The sequence below is a fragment of the Giraffa tippelskirchi genome, chromosome 8 (assembly GCF_054371585.1).
Source record: "Giraffa tippelskirchi isolate mGirTip1 chromosome 8, T2T-mGirTip1v1.2.pri, whole genome shotgun sequence".
Lineage (NCBI taxonomy): Eukaryota > Metazoa > Chordata > Mammalia > Artiodactyla > Giraffidae > Giraffa > Giraffa tippelskirchi.
Genome location: NC_137282.1, coordinates 61630743 through 61652093, shown reverse-complemented (window position 1 = coordinate 61652093; position 21351 = coordinate 61630743). Strand labels below are relative to the sequence as shown.

Below are 21351 nucleotides of genomic sequence, written 5' to 3'. Positions count from 1 at the left end.
AGTTCCCAAGTGAGTGGATGAATGGACGGATGAATGGATGGGTGTATGGATGGGTAGATGGGTGGGTGGGTGGATGGATGGATGGATGAATGGATGGGTGGATGGGTGTATGTATGTACGGATGAGTGGATGGATGGGTGGATGGGTGGATGGGTGGGTGGATGGATGGATGGATGGATGGGTGGATGGATGAATGGATGGGTGGATGGGTGGATGTATGTATGTATGGATGGATGAATGGATGGGTGGGTGGGTGTATGTATGTATGTATGGATGGATGGATAGATGGGTGAGTGGGTGGATGGATGGATGGATGGGTGTGTGGGTGGATGGATGGATGGATGGATGGGTGTGTGGGTGGATGGATGGATGGATAGATGGGTGAGTGGGTGGATGGATGGATGGATGGGTGTGTGGGTGGATGGATGGATGGATAGATGGGTGGGTGGGTGGATGGATGGATGGATGGATAGATGGGTGGATGGATGGATGGATGAATGGATGGGTGGATGGGTGTATGTATGTATGTATGTATGGATGAATGGATGGGTGGGTGGGTGTATGTATGGATGGATGGGTGGATGGATGGGTGGATGGGTGAATGAGTGGGTGGATGGATGGATGGATGGATGGATGAATAGATGGGTGGATGGATGGATGGATGGATGGATGAATGGATGGGTGGATAGATGAGTGGATAGATGAGTGGATGGATAGATGGGTGGGTGGATGGATGGATGGATGGATGAATGGATAGATGGGTGGATGGATGGGTGGATGGATGGATGGATGGATAGATGGGTGGGTGGATGGATGGATGGATGGATGGATGGATAGATGGGTGGATGGATGGGTGGATGGATGGGTGGATAGATGAGTGGATGGATGGATGGATGGATAAATGAATGGATGGCTGGCTGGATGGGTGGGTGGATGGATGGGTATTTGGGTGGATGAGTAGGTAGCCGGGTAGATGGATGGCTGAGTAGATGGTGGATGTATAGGCGAGTGATGGATAGGTGGGTGGGTAGATGGGTAGGTGTGTAGGTGGGTGGGTTGGTAGGTGGATGGTGGATGAGTGGGTGCGTGGATGTGTGAGTGAGTGTGCAGATGCATGAGTAGATGAATGGGTGGGTTAGTGGGTGAGTGGATGAATGAGGGATGGATGGAGGAGGGGATGGGTGGCTGGGTGCTGCTGGTCTGGAGGGGGCTTGCCTCCATGTCTCTGCATGAGGCATTGCTTGCCATGGAGTGACGCTTCAGTGAGAGGTGGGTCACTGAGTCAGGGTGTGTCTTGGAGGATGGAGGGACGTTACCCACCAGAGTATCCCTCCCCACTTATACAAAAGGGAAAAGCAGGCCCTCCTGGATTAAATAACCAACTGAAATACAATTTTAGAAGTTCTGTTTTTGATGTTTCAGACTGTTCATTGTACAGAAGCAGGGTCGGCTGTCTTCTGGGCAGCTGGACACGCGTACACAGGGGTGGCTGCGGACACCTGTGCTTTCACAAGGGGTCTGAGCACGTGGGAGCCGGAGGCTGCGCAGCAGGCTGGGCCTCCCCCTTGACACGCTGTGTGCTCTCTCTGTGGACCCCTCCCACCCGCTGCACCCTGGCCCGCAGCCTGGGGGCCTCTGCTCCCCTCCCCCAGCCTCTCGTACTGGGGCCTCTTCCTTCACCAGGGGTCCTGGACGCCTGCTGCTCAGCAGCCAGCTGTCCTCCCCTGTGGAGAAAGGGGGACTTTTAAACTGAGGTGCTTGGGAGTGTGTTTGGGGTGACATGGTGAGGACTGCCCCTCCTGCTGTGTGCAGAGTAGGGGCATGGGGTGTGTCCTGGGGTATATTACAGGTGTGGGGTATATGGGGTGTGTCCTGGGACACATGGGGTGTGTGTGTCCTGGGGTATATGGAGTTTGGGTATATGGAGTGTTTCCCAGGGTCCATGGGGTGCATGCCGTACACGGAGGGTGGGGTGTGTGGGTTCCTGGGGCCCAGCTGCCCTCCCCTAGGGGTGCAGGCCAAGCCAGCAGGGCAGTCCTTTCACCTGGAGACGTGGCTTGGGACTGGCTGGGGATGAAGAACGAGGGGCAGGTGTGCAGAGTCCCCGCCCCTTCTGGCTGCTGTGGGAGTGGGCAGGGCCTGCTGGACCAGGGCGGGTGCACCTTAAGGTGCCCAGCGGGCAGCGTCCGAGCCCCTGCCCTGCTTGTCCACTGCTTGCTTGTTTTCCGGAGCAAGTGACCGAGGAAGGGGCAAGGACGCTTCCTTCTGTCTTCGGAGTCCCTGTCCTTTAATCCTGTATTAGCCGCAAGCCCCCCTCTCCATTGTCCAGGGCCCACGGATGTTTCGGCAGTAACGGGGGAGGGCGGGAGCTTGGGGGCGTGTCACTTCTCCAGGGAATCACCCCGTCCAGCATGTGACGTCCCCCACGGGTTAGCCCTTGGCTTCTTTTGTTGTGTTTTGTATTTAACAATAAGAGATAGGGTGGAAGGAAACTGCATTCCAGACGGGGGGTGGTGGAATCTCACATGGCTCCCACTTTGACCTCAGAAAGGCTGGGTTTCAGGGTCCCCTGAGCAGCCTCCCCTCCTGCCTCGGACTCTGCACTCCGACTGTTTGTTAAAGGAAGGAGCCCGAAATGGGGTGAGCACAGGGACCAGGCGGATGTCAAGGTCAGCGGTTCAGGACGAAGGACAAAGCCGTGCTCAGACCTGCAGGACCTTCCTCAGTAGGAAAAGCCCAGGCGACTAAGGAGCTGAGGGTCTCTCTGCGCCCACCCCTGAGTCTCCTCCTGGAAGATGCCTTCTCCCGTGGCTGTGACTTACTCTTCTAGAGGCTGCCTGCTCCCACATCCTAACAGACCGCCCCTTGGCAGAGTGGAGGGCTGGGGAGTCTGATGGGCAGGGAGCTCCTGCTCCGGGGTACTCGGGGATTTGAGATGGATTCCCAGTGGGGGCAGCAGAGTGAAGGGCTCTGGGTGGCACAGCCTGCACACTGGCCATCAGGACACGCACCTTGGTTTTCCCCGGAGCTGCAAGTCCTGAGAGCAACCTGGAGCTGAGGACACAGCTGTCCCCACCAGGCGAGGGGGCAGCAGGTACACGCCCCTACGTGGGAAGAGAAGCTGGTGACCTGGGGTCAGAACACGGCAGGCCGGCCCAGAGGCAGGGCGGGGCTAGTCTGGCCTCCAGGACCAGTGGGGTATCAGGTGGCCCAGAGGGCAGGGTGGCTCTCAGCCTGCAGGTGTCCGACTGGTGAGCCCCCTGCCCACGGAGCCCCGTCCAGGAAGAGGCGACATTACCACCCTGGGAGACAGAGTGCGGTCTGACCGCTCAGGAAGAGGCCAGCGTGCTCCTTCCTGCGCGGCCGCCTCTCCGCCCTGGCCCCTCAGGGACCCACTGCCCCTGGAGAGGAGGAAGACCCTGGGGGCTGATCACGGTGGTTCCAGAAGCCTGGGCAAGGACCACGGGGTCACAGGCCCCACAGGGATGGGCTTTTCCAACCAAAAGGGGCATCCAGAGACAGGAGCGGGAGGTGGCTGTGCTGAGTGGAGGTGGCGAATCCCCAGTGGCCTCGGCTAGAAGGAAGAGGCAGTGAGGCCCCGGAGCAGCTGCCTGGCTTGTGAGGGGCCCCCAGGTGGCCCTCTGTATATCTCTCCTCCCGCCCAAGGAGTTTGGGGGTCTGGAGCCCCGGGATCACGGGGGTGGGGTAGGGGGGTGGGTTTGGTCAGGCAGCAGTGATTACTTCATGCAGCATACTTACAAAGGCATCGGCGAGGCTACGCCAGTAGCTTGCAGGACAGAGTCATGTGAGGGGGATTTCTGCTGCGATGGTCATCTCTGCGTGAGGGTGCAACAGCACAGGGAGGAAGCCCCGGCTTCTGCTGTTGTCGCCCTGACCTCCACTGGCCTGTTTCTCTCCCACCTGCTGCCCAGCGGAGAGGCCATGGAGGAGTCAGGAGTGTGGGGACCAGCTCCAGCCTTTCTTCACAGATGGTCCAGGAAGGCCTGGGGGTTTTGGGGTCCTGGGCCCCAGCAGACAGTGCACGGCACACTGACACAGGAGCTTTGGGCTCTGCCCCAGGCAGGGCCAGAAAGGCCTGATCGAGCATCTGCCAGCCCTCACCTTCCCCTTTAGGGGAGCGTGTCCCAGGTGAGCCAGGCTCAGGCTCACTGGCCACTCAAGGCGATGAGGGTGGAGGAGTGGACGGAGGAGAGGACTTGCCTCTGGCCTTGGAGCCTGTGCTCAGCAAAGCCCCTTCCCATGCACGAGGAGCCTGGGGCAGAGCCTGGGCCTTGCAGGGCTGCGTGTAGGTCCGTACATCACCCTCCTGCATCCTTGATGGAGACCTGAGGATTGTTGGTAGCAGATGGGACAGTTCACTCACTGCAGCATGGATTGAGAGGCAATGAGGATCCAAAGCATCGAACTGCCCAACAAGGCAGTATTATTTTATCATCTCAAAAAAGTTTTGACCTAGGCCCAAGAAATGATTAAAACACATTTAAACTTGGAACGCCCGTCATTGTGAAAAATGTGTGTCTGCTTCCATCTGAGAGGTGACAGACCTCAACTGATGGGGGTCACCCAGGAAGGTGGGCCAGAGCTCCAGCATCTGAGTCTCGGATCCAGGGCTGGTCTGGGCACAGTGAACGTCATCGTGAAGGTCATCACCCCAGTTAGTGGTCTTAGTCACACACACACCCCTTCCTCCCAACAGACACAGTTCATATGGATTAACGTGCCTGCAACAGCCACAGGGGCAGCACAGCCTGCATTGTCCTTGTCTGAAAAACTCAGTGGTGACCTTGATTATTCTTTCAAACACACAACTTAGGGAAACAAACATCACACAATAGTTACGTGCATGTTGCTGCTGCTGCTGCTAAGTCGCTTCAGTCGTGTCCGACTCTGTGCGACCCCATGGACAGCAGCTCACCAGGCTCCGCCGTCCCTAGGATTCTCCAGGCAAGAATACTGGAGTGGGTTGCCATTTCCTTCTCCAGTGCATGAAAGGGAAAAGTGAAAGTGAAGTCACTCAGTCGTGTCCGACTCTTAGCGACCCCATGGACTGTAGCCTACCAGGCTACTCCGTCCATGGGATTTTCCAGGCAAGAGTACTGGAGTGGGGTGCCATTGCCTTCTCCGAGTTATGTGCATACACACATGCATATATATTCTTGAGAGTCCCTTGGACTGTAAGGAGATCCAACCAGTCCATCCTAAAGGAAATCAGCCCTGAATATTCATTGGAAGGACTGATGCTGAAGCTGAAGCTCCAGTACTTTGCCCACCTGACATGAAGAGCCGACTCATTGGTAAAGACCCCGATGATGGGAAAGATTGAAGGCAGGAGGAGAAGGGGACGACAGAGGATGAGATGGTTGGATGGCATCACCGACTCAGTGAACGTGAATTTGAGCAAACTCTGGGAGTGGAGGACAGAGGAGCCTGGCATGCTACAGTCCATGGGGTCGCAAAGAGTCAGACATGACTTAGCAACCGAACAACAATAACAAAACACACACACATATATACAAATATATATATATATGTGTGTGTGTGTACATTTTATATAGTGACGGTTAATTTATGTGTCATTTTGACTGGGCCGAGACATGCCCAGAGAGCTGGTAAAACATTACCCCTGGGCATGTCTGAGGCTGTTTCTGGAAGAGATGAGCATTCAAATGGAGTGGGTCTGAGTCCAGGTCCCCCTTACCAATCCATGTGTGGGGTCCTCATCCAATCCATGGAAGTCTGAGCAGAGCAAGAAGGTGGAGGAGGGGGCCTGCTCTCGTCTGAGCCCAGACACGGTCTCCTCTTGCCCTCGGACATGAGTGCCTGATCTTCAAGTCTTCAGCCTTGGGGGATCTCTGGCCTTTGGACTTGGCGGGAGCTGTACCCCCGCTCTCCTGGGTCACCAGTTGCAAAGGCAGAGGTGAAACTTCTCAGTCTCCTTGACTGTGTGGTCCAATTTCTAGACTGAATCTTGTCTTATACATTGGTTCTGTTCCGCTGAATAACCCTAGTACACATGTGTGTGTGTTCAATACAGATCTTCCTTGACTTAGGATGAGGTTATGTCCTGATAAAATCATCACAATTTGAAAATATCACAATGTGAAAAGTAGTGCATACACTTCACCTTCTGAACATTATAGCTTAGCTCCAACCGCCTAAAACGTGCTCAGAATACTTACAGGAGCCTACAGTGGGGCAAACTCCTCCAACATGAAGTCTGTCTTATCATAAAGTGCTGAATAGCACGTGGAATTGACTGCAGCACTGAAAGTGGAAACAGAGTGACTATCTGCGCAGAGTGGCTCGAAGGGTGTTAGTTGTCACCCCCTGGCTGGGACAGCTCCTGGCCGCTGCCCAGAATCTGGAGGGTGCCATTCCAGGCGTCAGCAGCACAGGAAAAGGAGAAAAATCCAAAATTCGAAATATACTTTCTAATGAATGAGCAGTCGTTGGAAGGACTGATGATGAAGCTGAACCTCCAATACTTTGGCCACCTGATGCGAAGAGTTGACTCATTGGAAAAGACCCTGATGCTGGGAAAGATTGAAGGCAGGAGGAGAGGGGACGACAGAGGATGAGATGGCTGGATGGCATCACTGACTCAATGGGTGTGAGTTTGAGCAAGCTCCAGGAGAGGGTGATGGACAGGGAGGCCTGGCATGCCGCAGTCCATGGGGTCGCAAAGAGTCAGATACGACTGAGCGACTGAACTGAACTGATCTGATCTGAATGAGTGTCACCTTCACACCATCATAAAGTCAAAAGTCACCCAAGTCCTACCATGGCAAGTGAGGGACAACCTATATATGTGTGTGTGTACATATACTCACTTACAGAGCTTAATATTTAATCTATAATGACTATTTTCTTATAAGATTAAAATTTTTTTCAGTTAACTTTTAAATTTTGACTTAACTGTAGATTTGCATGTAGTTTTAAGAATTAACAAAGATCCTGCAAACCTTTCATCAAGTTTTCCCTGATGGTAACATCTGGCTTCATGAAAGAACGGCGTCGCAATCAGGGCATCACTATGGGTGCCGTCCACAGGGTCCATTCAGAGCTCACAATTTGTGTGCCCTCATGAGTGTTTATCCTAGGTGGTTTTATCACACTCCTAGTGTAACTCCAATCAACACCAGCTCAGTCCGGTTACAAATCCATAACCTCACGAGAATCCCTGGCTAACATCACTATGGCCACACCCGCCCTTCCCTTCTTTCCAGCCTCGGCAGCCATGAAAATCACCTCCATCTTTATTTATTTACATGTCATTTCAGGCATTGTCTAAAGTGTGATCATGCAGGATACACTGAAGTGGGATTTTTTTCACTCGACACATTGGTCCTGAGATCCATCCCAGTTGCCATCAGCCCTAAGGAGATCAGGGCTGGAAGGACCTCAGTATGTTATTACCATACACCTGATGGAGGCCCTGCCCCTGTCTCCTGCTGTGAGGGGTCACAAATACAGCTGCTGTGAGCATTCATGTGCAGCTTCTATGTGAACCCTGCCTTCACTGCTTGCAGATAAATGTCAGAGAAGAGGACGCAAATGCTGGGTCCTGGGGTGTTCCTCCTGCCGGGACCCGCCAGGTGCAGTTCCAGAAAACTTGCACCTTCCCCATCACCCCATTAACAGGGAGCCAACCTGCTTCCCAGACACGCGTCAGCATCCACCACTGTCACTACTTTTGATCTGATGGACCACATTCCACACTAAGAGTCACTTGATAAAGTGAAAGCTATGCCTATCTGTAAACACAGACCTCTGTCTAAGTCTAAACTGAGGTTCCCAATAATCAGGGATCATTTACAATTAGCTAAAGAGCACGTCAACCTGGTCAGGAGGAGACACGAATCAGCATTTGGCTTCTTGAAGAAAGAAGACTCTACACCAGAATCTTCACTTTCCATTTATTTTCTGATGAGAAACAACAACTCCTTCCAGAGAGGAGGCCCCGTGTTGGACTCGGAACATCTCTGCTTGAGTGGCCGCACCTCTTGTCACATGGTCTCAGCATCCTCTGGGCCAGCTGTCTCCGTCATCACCTGGGACTGTGGGAGGGGCGGGCAGAGGCCTCTGAAGGCCTCGACTCCCCAGGGGTGCCTGGGGTGGATTTAGTCACATCTGGGAACCTTGGAAATTGCAGGAATTTCAACCACGTGGTGGAGAAGTCCATCCTGGAGTTACAGAGCAGGTTCCTCCCACCTCACCAGGCAGCCAGGTAGAGCATGGCCCCAGGGTTTAGAGAACAAGACACCCAGCATACTCCCCAGGGCTCTGAGGTTTCTAAACAGTGTTTCCAAGCCTCCTTTGAAGGTCTCCCAGAAGACGCCTGTCTTCAGCTCACTGTCAGTTTGGCGGTGGGTGTCCACATGTCTGGGGTGTTGCAGAATAAAGCCAATTCTGACTCCGTATTGGAACTGTTTCTTTGACTTGCTTTTCCTTGCTGTTGTTATTATAATCAAAACCCTGCCCCTTGGTCTGACTGTTCAACTAAAATGCGTTTGTTCAGGACCTTGTCCATCTGCAGATGGTAGGAAGGAAGAAATTAACGCATCTCCTGCCTGAGGCTTGCCACTGGAGGACATACTTGCAAGACTGATGGCTCTTTTTATTTTACTTCCTCACCACGTCTCCTTCTCTATTCTGCCTTTTAACTTTACTTCCTCACCTCCCTCGGCTCTGTTCTTTAAAAGAACCTGGCATCCAGACCCCATAGGACGGTTATTTTGAGATGTTGGTCTGCCACCTTCGTTGTCAACCGGCATTTTGAATAAAGTCGTGCTCAAAATCAGGTTCCTTTCGACAACAAACACCTCATCTCCCAGATTCACTAGCCTGTTGTGCAAGCTTAGACTCGGTAACAGGATGGTCATGGGTTGGTGACCTGGAGGAAAGGTGACCTCAAAGGCCCTTTACGACCTCCATCTAAGTGTCTGTTATAGGTTTGTGGATTGGATCCGGTTGGATGGAGCTAGAAATGGGTCTACAAACACGGTCCGAGAACTGCTCCTCAGCACAAATCCACACACGAGGGATTTTCCTTGTGAAACCCAGGCCTCCCCTCCTGGGCCGGTTCCCTGGGTTGTGAAGAGGCCGGGCCCAGGGCAGGGGCGTGGGATGGCTCCTGGGCAGTAGGAGGCGTTGGCAGCAGCTGCTGTTTGATCAGCAATGAAATCTGCCAAGGTGACAGCGGCCGGCACGGCCTGCCTCTCCGGGCTGGTCATTAAAAATGGAGCAGGGCAGGACAAGGCCCAGAGGCCCGTGTTGTCTGCAAATACGAGAGAGAGACAAGTTCATGACATGTCACCAGCAATATCCATTCGTGTTTCCTCTTCAGACCGGCTCAGCGGCCTCCAGGCCGGAGCAAGGATGCCATGCTAAAGACAATCACAGGGCCTTTGAGGATTTCCCTGGCGGAGAGGCTGAGGGAGGAGGTGGGAAGACCTCATCACTCTCTGCTCCTTGGGGAAGGGGCTGTCTTGTTGTGGTGTGTGTGGGGGGTCTGCTCCAAGCATCCTTGGCATAGAAGGTAGCCTGGTGCAATGTGATGGGGACCTCGGTTCTGCATCAGGGTTTTTGCTTTTTAATAATAGATGGATGTGAGCAGCTTGGGCATGCCAAACAAATTCTCTGCACAAAAAGTCAACTGTCGGAACGAGGCGCGTCTGCCCACCGAGTGCACTCAGGGAGAACCTACCCACCAGCCGCGCGGCCTGGGAAGGAGGCCCCGCCTGCCGGTCTCATGAATGTTTAGTGAGGATCCATGTTCCTGCCGTCACAGACAGGAGCGGGAGCTGCGGGGCTGCCGTGTTGGAAGCGGCTTCTCAGGGAGGAGGTGGGAGGGCCTTCGTGGGATGAGGATCTGTAGGCATTGCCATGGTAGGGTGGGCCTGAGTCACTTTGCCTGGGAGCAGCCACGACGGCTCTAGACCAGCTTTCCTGTATATTAGCCTTTCTTCGGCTTGTCCTGGAAGAGGAGAAGTTTTCATGTGGTGTATCTTGATTTACTCCTTGGTCAGCTTTGCCAAAGAGCAAGACTGGTTTGCTCACCTTTCCGAGCACAGGCTCAGAGAACTGCTGCCTCCCCGTGTGGACAGACTGAGTCCCAGGGGGCTCAGAAAACTGCCTTCAGGAGCCAAGTGTGGAGACAAGACCTGAGAGTCTTCAAGGTCCACCCCCGGCCTTGGCACACGCCCCAGGCACTGGACCAAGCTTGGCCTTGGTAACTGTTGGGGAGGCTGGCCCACGGGTACCCTCACCAGGACCGCAGAGGGAGACTGGAATCCGAAAGAAATTGTACGTGGATCCTAATGAGTTTTGTGGCCTAGAGACAAGTTCATGTACCTCAGGGTCATCGTTTAGAGGGGACGGGAAGCTCTATGGTCAGCCTGAAGGCTCAGGTAGAAAAATATGAAGAGGTGAGGAGGCAAGTGACCGGCCAGAACAGGTGGGGGTTATTTAAAATACCTGCCAAGAATCCGACGGGCAGGGTGGAAGGATGAAGTGGCCTTCCTCTTGGGTGGTCCTCGGAGCCTCAGGTGTGTTTGGATACCCCACACACACTGGAGCGCTACCAACACATGCTAACCTTTGCGGACCCTGATTTGGTCCAAAGCTCCTTTACAGAAGATGAAATGGGTCCTGGGAGAGCCAACAGGGCTTCCAAGGACCCAGGACTTCCTGTCCGTGTAGAAGAGAGTGGTTTGTGTCCCCACAGGCAAGTTACACCAGCACCCGGCATCCTGTGTGGACAGAGCTGAGTGCAGTGGGCTGGAGTGGAAACTCCTCACATCTCCGCGGGCTGAGTTTGGGGTCCTTTTAAAAAAATTCTTCCTTTTCTTGTCTTGTGTTTCTTTCTTTCTTCGTTTTTGCAGACACAGCAGGGAACACAAGGGCTCCATCAGGAGGGCTGGACTCCAGCGTGGAGGCCGCCTGGAAGTGGCCCGGCTGGACGGGAGGTGGGATGATGGGTGCCCAGGACTCCCAGGGAGCGTCTCCGCGGAACCCGACTGCGCTCGAGCCTGCAACCCGCCCCTTCCTCGCTCTGCAGGGGCTTCTGCCTCCAGCTGACTGAGGAGCCTGCCCTGGGTGACGCCTGGCCTCACAGCAGGCTCGGGGTGACTTCCCCTCCTTTCCTGGCTCATGGCGGCCAGAGCGGGTTCCGGGGGTGCCTGTGGCCAGGAGGAACAGGGACCATTGGTGAGCTCGTGGGCAGAGTGTGGTTGCCTGGATGCTGAGAAACATCCCAGCCAGCATCCCAGAAGCTGGCCAAGCCCCCAGCAAAAGCCACCATGCTTCTGCGGGGTGTGGCTGTCCCAGTGAGCTGGCTGAGTCCCGCTATGGCCGTGGCCGATTGGGAGGTTGCGGCCTTCATCTCAGGAGGCCTCCGGCCCCCACAAGGCTGCACCTGACTCACTACAGGGTGTGGGGAGCTGCCGGCCCCAGACCGGGGGCGCTGGCCCTTAGCTGATCGGCGAGATGACTTCCGTGTGCATTCAGACCTGTCTGCCCCGCAGCCGCCCTGCCCCACAAGGCTGCCTCCATCCTGGTGTGAGCCAGCCTGCCTGGGGCAGGGGGCCTCCCAGACCCCAGGGGCCACTGTCTGCAAATGTGGCTGTTTAAGCCAGGTGGGCGGGAATCAATGCAGCCTGACCTTCTTTTCCGCGTGTGCGTCATCTTCCTGAACTGGGCCTGAGCCTGAGGGGCTGGAGCAGCTCTGGGGGGGCGGTGTCCACAGGGGTGAGAGGTCCAGGAGGACACTCAAAAGCTGGGAAATCTGTCCTCCTCACCGACCCCCAGGGGTAAAACCATGTTGTCAGATCTTCCCCATGGAGGCTGAGGCTTGGGAGGCTCTAGAATGGCTCACCTATTCTGTCTCCTTCAAGCAAAACCTGTCAGGAGTTGGTCAAGGATGGTGCAGAGCAGGGAGGGATGTTGGTAAACGGGCTCCAGGGTGAATTTCCAGAGAGTGGGGAACAAGGATGCTCCCACCGCAGAGCGGGGTGGGGGACTTTTGTTACCCAGATTCGAGGGCGAGAAGAGAATTCCAACGAGTCTGAAGGTATGTCCACAGAGCACCTCTATCTGTATTCATTTTCATGCTCTTTTAACTCATCATTTGTAAACTGTTGACACTGGTGAAAGACACTGCTACCCGGAGGACACTTAGACCTGCAGATTCGCATCCACGTCTGCCGTCCATTTTGGGTTTATCCCTGAGGCTGCGGTCACATGGCTGCAGCCCAGGACTCCTGTCCTTTCCCTGGTCTCCACCACCCACCTGCGGACACGCTTTGCAAAACATGAGTGAGGAAACGACCCTCACACATGCCTACCCTTTGGACTAACTCCTGGTAGAACCGGCAGGGGTCACGGGCGCTAACACCCTGTCCACTCTCAGAGGAGATGGACTGTGCAGTCTCCAGACCCCAGGGGGGACCCACAAGCCCAGAGTGGCATTGGGTCAGCACCTCTCCCACAGCGCTGCCAACAGTCCCCACTCACCCAACCGGATGCACTCCAGCTGCCTGGACCAGCCTCGAATGTCTGCTACCATTTGACTATTATCTAGCACATCAGACGCTCAGAAGTCAGATGGGTCATCTGCAAAGAAGAAATCTACGCTGTTGTCAGCACAGAGCTGAGAGAAGCCTAGTGTGGCCAGTGGAGACACACAGAGATGTGTGTTTCTGTCTGATGGGAGGGTAGGACTAGGCGCCACCGCCCCCAAGCATGTAAGTTTTGAGGCTTGAAAATACTGTAGGCACATCCCTGTTTCTGTATCCATGTGCAGCAGGGTTTTCCTCACCTGTACTGATGGTTTTACATGTTTAGGATCGTATTTTCTGTTCCTTACTTTTCAAGATACCTGCGTGCTTGCACCAGTCCCAGACCCTCTCCTAGAGGCAGTGGGAAACTTCACTGGAGCCACTCTGGGCTCAGCAACAAAGAGCAAGCTAGTCCCTTTGCTGCTCGTTTTAATTTTAAGAACTGTAGGTAAAGCCCCACCTCCCCACGTTCAAATTCCCTTCTAAAAATGGACTGCCATAATTATATGTTAAATATGATTCAAACCTGCAGGGAACTGGGACTCAATAAGCATGAAAAAATTAATGAAAAGCTTAATTATTATAATAATACCATTAAAATCTAATAAAGGAAGAAAAAAGTAGATTTCATTCTATTTTAGCTTGGGCATCTAATATCTTTTCTCCCCCCTTTAGCAGAACTGTAATTAATTTAGACTTGGATTTTCAGAAAAGCTAAATTATATGCTACAATCCTGAGAAAGAGGGAAGGAAAGAGGATGGAAGAAAGGGCATGAAATGGTGGAGGATGGTGCAGCTCCGTCCCGCAGGATCCATGTTACGGGCTGTGGTTTCAGGAGGTCCAGGCTCTTTTTTTTACCACTTTAAATTATTTATGAATCTTCCAGCTGCTCCGATTCCTCCCTCAGCCCCAGAGCTGCACTGTGTACAGGTATTTAAGGCTCAGATGTCAACTGTGTGTGTTAATCGCAAGCTCCTAGGAGCACATTTCTTCGTCCATCAAGTGTTCTTGAACAAGCCTCTCCCAGAGCCTGAGGAGAGGGGCCCAGGAACGGGAAGGTGGGAATCACAGCCTTGACCCCATTGCAGTGACTTAATGCGGGACAGTACTTTTCCCCTAATAATTCAGTCCCGCTGCGGCTCCATTCTGAAGAGTGTGACCTCACCTCAGGGTCCGCTTCTCTGTAACCGTATAAAGACGCTTTGGGGGTTTATTTATTCCACATTTGTTGGACACAGACCACATGGCAGATTCCTTTTTGGCTCTGGGAAGTCAACTCTGCACAAGCATTGTAAGAGTTAAAAGGGAATTAACTGAGTGGTTTGGATGCCATTCCAGTGGCAAAAACATTGCCGGCTCTTTGCTTTGACTGGTGGTTAGGGGTCCCTCAGACTTGTTTTATTTTCATTTTCAGTTGGAACAGTGAGCAGTCACTAAGCCTTGTCAGTTCTGGGTCTGAGTTCTTTCTGGTGAGACTCTTTCCACAGCCAGCTCTCAGATCAGTCGCCCTTTGCTCGTGTCACGCTGCACGGATGATCCATCCTTCACACTCCAACTGGATGCCTCCGAGTATCAAACTGGGGCCTGACGCAGAGACACACGGGGCCGAGGCCAGGGGCTGTGGTTGCCAGGGGGAGTGGAGTGCCTGCCTCCTGGGGAGTACGACGTCTCCAGGACCCTCAGCCTCCCCGAGCAGGCCCGGGGCGTGCCTCTGCTGCTTGTGGGCTGGCCAGGGTGCCTCTTGGTCAAGGAAGTCATCTGTCTACCGACCTATTTATTCAAATAATTTTTTTCTTGGCTGTGCTGAGCAGCTTCTGGGTCCTAACCTCTAGACCACCAGGGAATTGCCTCTATTTAGTCATTTATGCATTTTTGAGAGGTACTTGACTACATCTCTGTGAACATTTAAGGTGTAGAACTTAATGGCTTGATTTACATACATCATGAAATGATTGCAATAACTTTGGGTAAACAGCCATCTTCTCATACAGATACGATAAAAAGAAAAGAAAGAGGAAAAGAGGAAAAGCATTTTCCCTTGTGATGAGAACCCTTGGAGTTGCCCTCTGAACACCTCTCCTGTGTGTGGAGCGTTCACTGTGGCCCTTACGCTGCACATCACGTCCCCAGTCCTTCCTTATCACGGGGAGTCTGTGCCTTTGACCGCCCTCCTCTGAGTCCTCTATTAACCTCAAATCTGATCTTTCTATTCTTTTTACTTTCATTTTGTTGGATTCCACATATAAGTGAGATCCTAGGGTGTTTGTCTTTCTCTGTCTGACTTACGTTATTTAGCACAATGCCTTCAAGGTCCATTCATGTTGTCAAAAATGGTGGAATTTCCAATTTTTTTATGCCTGAATAAAATTCCATTCTCTCTCTCTCATACATGTATGTATAACTTGTTGTTGTTGTTCAGTCTCTCAGTAGTGTCTGACTCTTTGCGACCCCATGGACTGCAGCACGCCAGGCCTCCCTGTCCATCACCAACTCCCGGAGTTTACCCAAACTCATGTCCATCGAATCCGTGATGCCATCTCATCCTCTGTCGTCCCCTTCTCTTCCTGCCTTCAATCTTTCCCAGCCTCAGGGTCTTTTTTAATGAGTTGGCTCTTTGCATCAGGTGGCCAAAGTATTGGAGCTTCAGCTTTAGCATCGTATATATATATGTGTATATATGTAAATATTTATGCATATATATATATATATATAAACATACATAAATAATGCTGCAGTGAACACTGGGGTGCAGATACATTTTTGAGTTAGTGTTTTTATTTCCTTTGGGTATATTCCCAGAAATAAAATTTCTTGGACACATGGAAGTTCTGTTTTCAGTTTTTTGAGCACCTTCCAGATTGTTTTCCGCAGTGATGGCCCCGAGTTGCGGTTCCAGAGGCAGTGTGGGAGGGCTCCCTTTCCTCCACATCTGCGCCAGCATTTGTCATATCCTTGTGGTGACGGCCATTCTGACAGGTGTGCGGTGATAGTTCATTGTGGTTTGATTTGTTTCCCTGAGGACGACTGATGTTGAGCATCTTTCCAGGTATCTGTTGACCATCTGGTTGTTTTATTTGGAGAAATGTCTATTCAGATCCTTTGCCTATTTGTTTTAATTTTGTTTTTATTTTATTTTTGCTATTGAGCTGTGTGAGCTCTTTATATACCATGGGTAGTAACTACTTACCACACAGATGGTTTGCAAGCATTTCCTCCCACTCTGTATGCTGTCTTTTCTGGCATTTCTTCTTATGCAGATGTTGGTCCGACAGCTTCCAGGTCCCATCCTTAGGATCTCATTTACTGTAGGGACTTCCTCAGGGGCTGTGTCACCAAGCACAACCACAGCTAGGGTTAGGGTTTCACATATGAATTTTGGTTTCCCAGGTGGCGCTAGTGGTCAAATACCTGCCTGCCCATGCAGGAGACATGAGAAAGGCAGGTTTGATCCCTGGGTTGGGAAGATCCCCTGGAGAAGGGAAGGGCAACCCACTCCAGTGTTCTTGCCTGGGGAACCTCGTGGTTAGAGGAACCGGGTGGATTACAGCCCGTGGGATTGCAAAGAATCGGACACAACTGAAGCAAATTAGCACATGCACCAACAAACAACCTCTAGCAATAGGTGTTAGTTATTTGTTATTTGGGGGGTGGAGGCAGGGCAGTCTAAAAGATACCTGTTACTCCGGAGATAAAGCAGAGGTCAAGGAAATGCTCAAAAGGAATTTTCTCTATTTTGTGCGACTGGCTGTCCGTGGCTTTGGGTCAGGAATGTGCTGGGAACACCCTTTTCCCTGGGATCATGGCTTTCTACGGCTAGTTTTCTAGGGTTAGCCATCTCCCTTGAAGAAAGGAATGCATCCTGGGCTGCAGACATGACTATGGTTCACGCAGTCAGTCTGGAAAACAAGCGTGCGTGGCGGGGATGGGCCAAGCCCCGCCCATCTTGTTGGCAGGGGCCAGGTGCCACATGGTTTGCCCCCTGAAGCTGTCTCCAAACTCAGAGGAAGCAGAGCTGTTTCTATTCAGCCTCTACCTGATGCCGCAAGCAACGCAGGCCAGTCTGTGGTTACAGCCGTGCTCTGGGTCCAATGGTGGATTCTCAGAGCCCACCTGGGGGCTGCCCTGAATCCTGACCTTCCCGCAGCAGGGAACAGGGGAGCAGCTGGCCTGGATCTCATGGCAGCACGGGGACCAAACTGCTTGCAAGGAGGGCTGGTCCTCCCCCCTGGGCAGAGCACTGAGCTGGGAGAACGGAAGCCCCCTGAGCAGTGGATGGGACCACCAACAACAGGTGAATGCAAACAGAAGAACCCCTCGTGAGGTCTGGGGGCCGCTCCGCTAAGGGCGTCAGGCAGCAGTCTCTGAGTCACCTGGCCAGGCGGCCGCCACCTTCTCAATGTCACCCAGGGAGCCCTCCACTGCTGGAGAAGCACTTTGGGGGCAAGCTTGCCAGATCCGCCTAAATGAAGCTTCAGTGCTTGCAGCCCCCGTGGCTAACAACCACCACTGGCAGAGCCCCATCCTTGGCGCAAGAAGCAGGTCCTATTAGAGCTGTCGTAAAACACTGCAGCGTTTAGAAGCCTAAGTAAGACCCCCAGAGCCATACCCCCTGTCACGGGGCCGACCTCCGCAGGGCGGGGGGCTCAGGCCTCGGGAGCCTGGGAAGCAGGCTGTGTCGTGCTTTCCAGGCAAACTTGAGCTGTGTCTTCATGCAGCCAGAAAGGAAGCTGGGCTGTGTGCATTCTGATGCGTTAACGCGGTGGAATCCTCAATTCTCAGAGTGAACTGCATTTTGTCAGGAGCCTATGGGGTTTTAAAACTCCAGGTGTCTTTTCATTAACTAGCTGGATCCTGACTGGTGCCTGAAGTTGACAGAACAGCATGCGCAGTTTTAACAACTATGGGGCCAAGAATTTGGAGGAAAGGAATAGAAATATGTTCTGTGGAGCACGCATCACGTAAAATGATATGGCGTTCATTTTACGATGTGCTGAAGCCACCAGGAAATGAGAGGCTGGTGGGTGCCATCTGATCACCCCCTTTTCCAAACAAGCTGTTGATGGAGCGTAAGTGGGGAGAAACCATCCATGGAAACTGAAGGATCTACTCCTTCTTTGCACACTGTTAAACGAGGCTCAAAAGACAGATGAGCTCAAACTGTTTCTGGTCTTGGGGAGCCTGTTGTCCGTTACCAGCGTGAGAAGGCCCTGCTTGTGCAGGGGACCCTGTGGTTCCCAAAAGGAGGTGTCTATGTGACCTTCCTCACTCCCATTTCAGTGTGTGGGTCGGAGGTCATCAGCATCAAAACCAGGGACTGTCTAAGAATGCAGATTCCTGGGCCCATCCCAGGCCTTCTGTATCAGAACTTTGGGGGAGGGTGCTAGTGAGCTTGGAGAAGGCAATGGCACCCCACTCCAGTACTCTTGCTTGGAAAATCCCATGGATGGGTGAGCCTGGTAGGCTACGGTCCAGGGGGTCGCTGAGAGTCGGACATGACTGAGCGACTTCACTTTCACTTTTCCCTTTCATGCACTGGAGAAGGAAATGGCAACCCACTCCAGTATTCTTGCCTGGAGAATCCCAGGGATGGCAGAGCCTGGTGGGCTGCCGTCTATGGGGTCGCACAGAGTCGGACACGACTGAAGCGACTTAGCAGCAGCAGCAGCAGCTGGTGAACTTGGAGCATGGATTTCTAATAAACTGCGAAGATGACATGGACCATCTATAATTTAAGGACACCAGCGCACAAGGCGGGCGCTGGCTCACGTTTTTCATCTCTTTGGAATGCACCCTGAAAAGACGCTCGGACTCTAGTCCCAGGACTTGAGGAGCCTGCTGCTTTTTATGCAGCACCTTTTAAGTTAAGGCAACTTTGTACCTTGGTGGTCATTTTTGTCCTCTCTAAAATAGCCCCCTGGCTTTGTCAACGTTCTTCCTTCTGAGGTCCCTGGGGATGCAGTGTCCCTTGGCATCACCGTGATGCTGACCGTCCTTTGTTAGCTAAGGGTTAAAATGTCCCTGTGCTGAACACCAAGTTGGGAAACACTTCAGTGGGATTAGATTCAAAGGCGTGCCCTGGGGGTGTGGTATTTGCCCGCAATTTCACTTTCTGCTCTTCTTTCTTTATTCCTGATATTCTAAGATTTCCTCTTTTACCGTTTTCTTTCTGTTTAAAGAAATCTATTTCACATTCTTCTAGGGCAAGTCAGCACATATGCTTAGGTTTCCTTCATTCGAGAGCGCCTTGATACACCCACTGCTCATTCCATAAGGGTAGTCTCACTGGGTCAGGGCCCCGGCTGGTAGCTCTTTCCTGTCAACAACCGAAGGCCTTATGTCACCTGCTCCGGCCTCCCCGCAGCCCGGTTAGAATTTGCTGTAACTGAACCCGTTTGCTTGTGTCCCATTGTTTCTCTCACGTGTTCCACTGCTCCTAGTTTCCAGAGGTCTGACTGTGATGTGTTCTGGTATAAATTTGGGGAGTTTATTCTGTCAGGAGTTTTATTCTGAAGAAGTGCTGCTCACCTTCTTGAATCTGTAGGTTCGAGTCTCTTTGCCGCACACGGGAGACTCCCAGGGCCCCTTGCCGTCCCTGCCTTCCTGTGACTCCAGCAACACCACACGCATATCAGGCATCTGATTTGCCCCACGGGTCACTGAGACACTGATAACTGGGCTTCTCCTTTCTCTTAGCTGTTTAAAGTGGGTAACTTCTATTATTCTGTCGTCTTTAGCTCCACGTCTGGGACACAAGAGGCGGGAAGAAACCCAGCTGGTTCCCACCTGTGCTGCTGGGGGTCCCGCCCTGACGCTCCTCATCAGTCTCTTCCCACGTTTCAGAGAGTCTGTGCGCTTGTTTCATATATAACGTCCCGAGTTTTTAGGATTCTTGTTGCTGTTTAGTCGCTAAGTCGTGTCCGACTCTGTGCGACCCCATGGACGGCAGCCCTCCAGGCTCCTCTGTCCACGGGATTTCCCAGGCAAGAACACTGGACTGTGTGGCCATTCCCTTCTCCAGGGGATCGTCCCCACCCAGGGGTAGAACCCGGGTCTTTTGCACTGCAGGTAGATTCTTTACCACTGAGCCACCAGGGAAGCCCGGATTTTAGGATCAGTTCAGTTCAATTCAGTCGCTCAGTCGTGTCCGACTCTTTGCGACCCCATGGACCACAGCACACCAGGCCTCCCTGTCCATCACCAACTCCCGGAGTTTACTCAAGCTCAAGTCCATTGAGTCGGTGATGCCATCCAGCCATCTCATCCTCTGTCATCCCCTTCTCCTCCCACCCTTAATCTTAAGGAAACTATTTGCTTTCCATCTCCACAGAGGAAGAGGTTCTATAATCACTCATCTTTTTCCAGAGGAGTTTCTTTTGTGATTCTCGGGCGTGTCAGCATCTTAGGAGCTAGCTTTGCACAACTTATTTGCGGGGTGTTGACTGACGTTGCCACTTTCATGATGCTGGAGCCTCGTGCAGTGTAAACCTGTTTCTTACTCTGAGACCCCAAGCCTCTTAAAGGCACGTGATGTTGGATGGTGTTCTCATCATTCATCAAAAATTCCGATAGTGTCAAAAACGTCGGTTAGCAGGAAATGCAATATCCCAAGAGAAACGCGCTGCTTTCCTTTCTTTCGGAGTTGAAGCGATTCTCGTCCTTGTCCTCCTCCCCCTCCTCTGCCACCTCCTTCTGTGTTATGTCCCTTCCCAGCGAGTGGACACTGACCAATACTGCTTGACAGGGAGTCGGACAGTCTTCACATCCCAGGGCCAGGTACACTGGACTTGGTGCGGCCTCACTTTCAAATTAACTTTTATTGGAGCATAGTTGCTTTACAATGTTGGGTGGTTTCTGCTGCACAGTAAAGAGAATCAGCTATACTTATACATATAATCCCTCCCTTTTCCCATTTTCTTCCCATTTAGGTCACCATAGAGCAGTGAGTAGTGTTCCCTGTGCTATGCGGTAGGTTCCCACTAGTTACCTATTTTATACATATTATCAGTAGTGTATACATGTGTGAAGGGGCTGTGTCTCATTCAGAGGGCGGTGTATATAACTAAGCCAGCAGCCCTGAACACAGTTCAGCTCATAACCTTGCCAAGCCACCCAGAATGCAGGGTGGCAGGGTCGTGTGGCAGGGAGTGGTGGGGACTTTGATCTTTAGGAAAGAAGTCTTGCAGGCTGCAGTGGTCAGGAGACCTGCCTCCCAGGGCTTCAGTGAAGACCTGAAATGATATTTTCTGTTTGTTTACTGCCTGTCTTCACCTGTGTAAGTTCTTTGAAAGCTGGAGGCTCCTTTGTCACATTTATGGCTTCACCCATAGCACCTGGAACCAGGTAAGAACTACATAAATAGTTACTGGAAAAGGAAGCAACAAAATTTTCACCCTTAAGGCCAAGGCATTTCTGGAACAACATGCTTCTTTGTATAAAGATATTCTTGAACTTGAACAGCTCTTACTGACTTGAGGATCTTACCCTGATGGAAACACCATATCCTAAGTGATACTTTAATCTCTTGTGACATTGGAGTAGAGTCTAGCAAACTGGTATGTCTGTGGTATAAAGTGAAAAAGTGTAGGTCATCTGCTCAAACTTGAAGCGCCAAGTTCAAAACTTCCCGATGATGATAAATCCAGCTTCACCCGAAGATATGCTCTCAAAAGGTGCTAGCGATCCAGAGTCATATGAAAATTGAAAATTTAGTTCAACAGCTGAGACCTGTGTATTTCTTAGAATAGTTTACATGCTGGAAGTGGAAGACGTGGG

At 52.2% G+C, this 21351-nt stretch overlaps 1 protein-coding gene across 1 annotated transcript; it reads right to left on the bottom strand.

The window, feature by feature from the left end:
* Nucleotides 1-271: 271 nt before the first annotated feature.
* Nucleotides 272-19206, bottom strand: LOC145518960 (uncharacterized; the record flags this gene model as incomplete). Its single annotated transcript, XM_081524224.1, has 8 exons — nt 19105-19206; nt 11684-11746; nt 11136-11201; nt 4566-4636; nt 3012-3104; nt 2045-2139; nt 1604-1724; nt 272-917 (listed from the first exon to the last, which is right to left on the bottom strand). Coding segments are annotated over exons 1-8 (1257 nt in total), but the record flags the coding sequence as incomplete, so codon positions are not given.
* Between the last annotated feature and the right edge of the window lie 2145 nt (nt 19207-21351).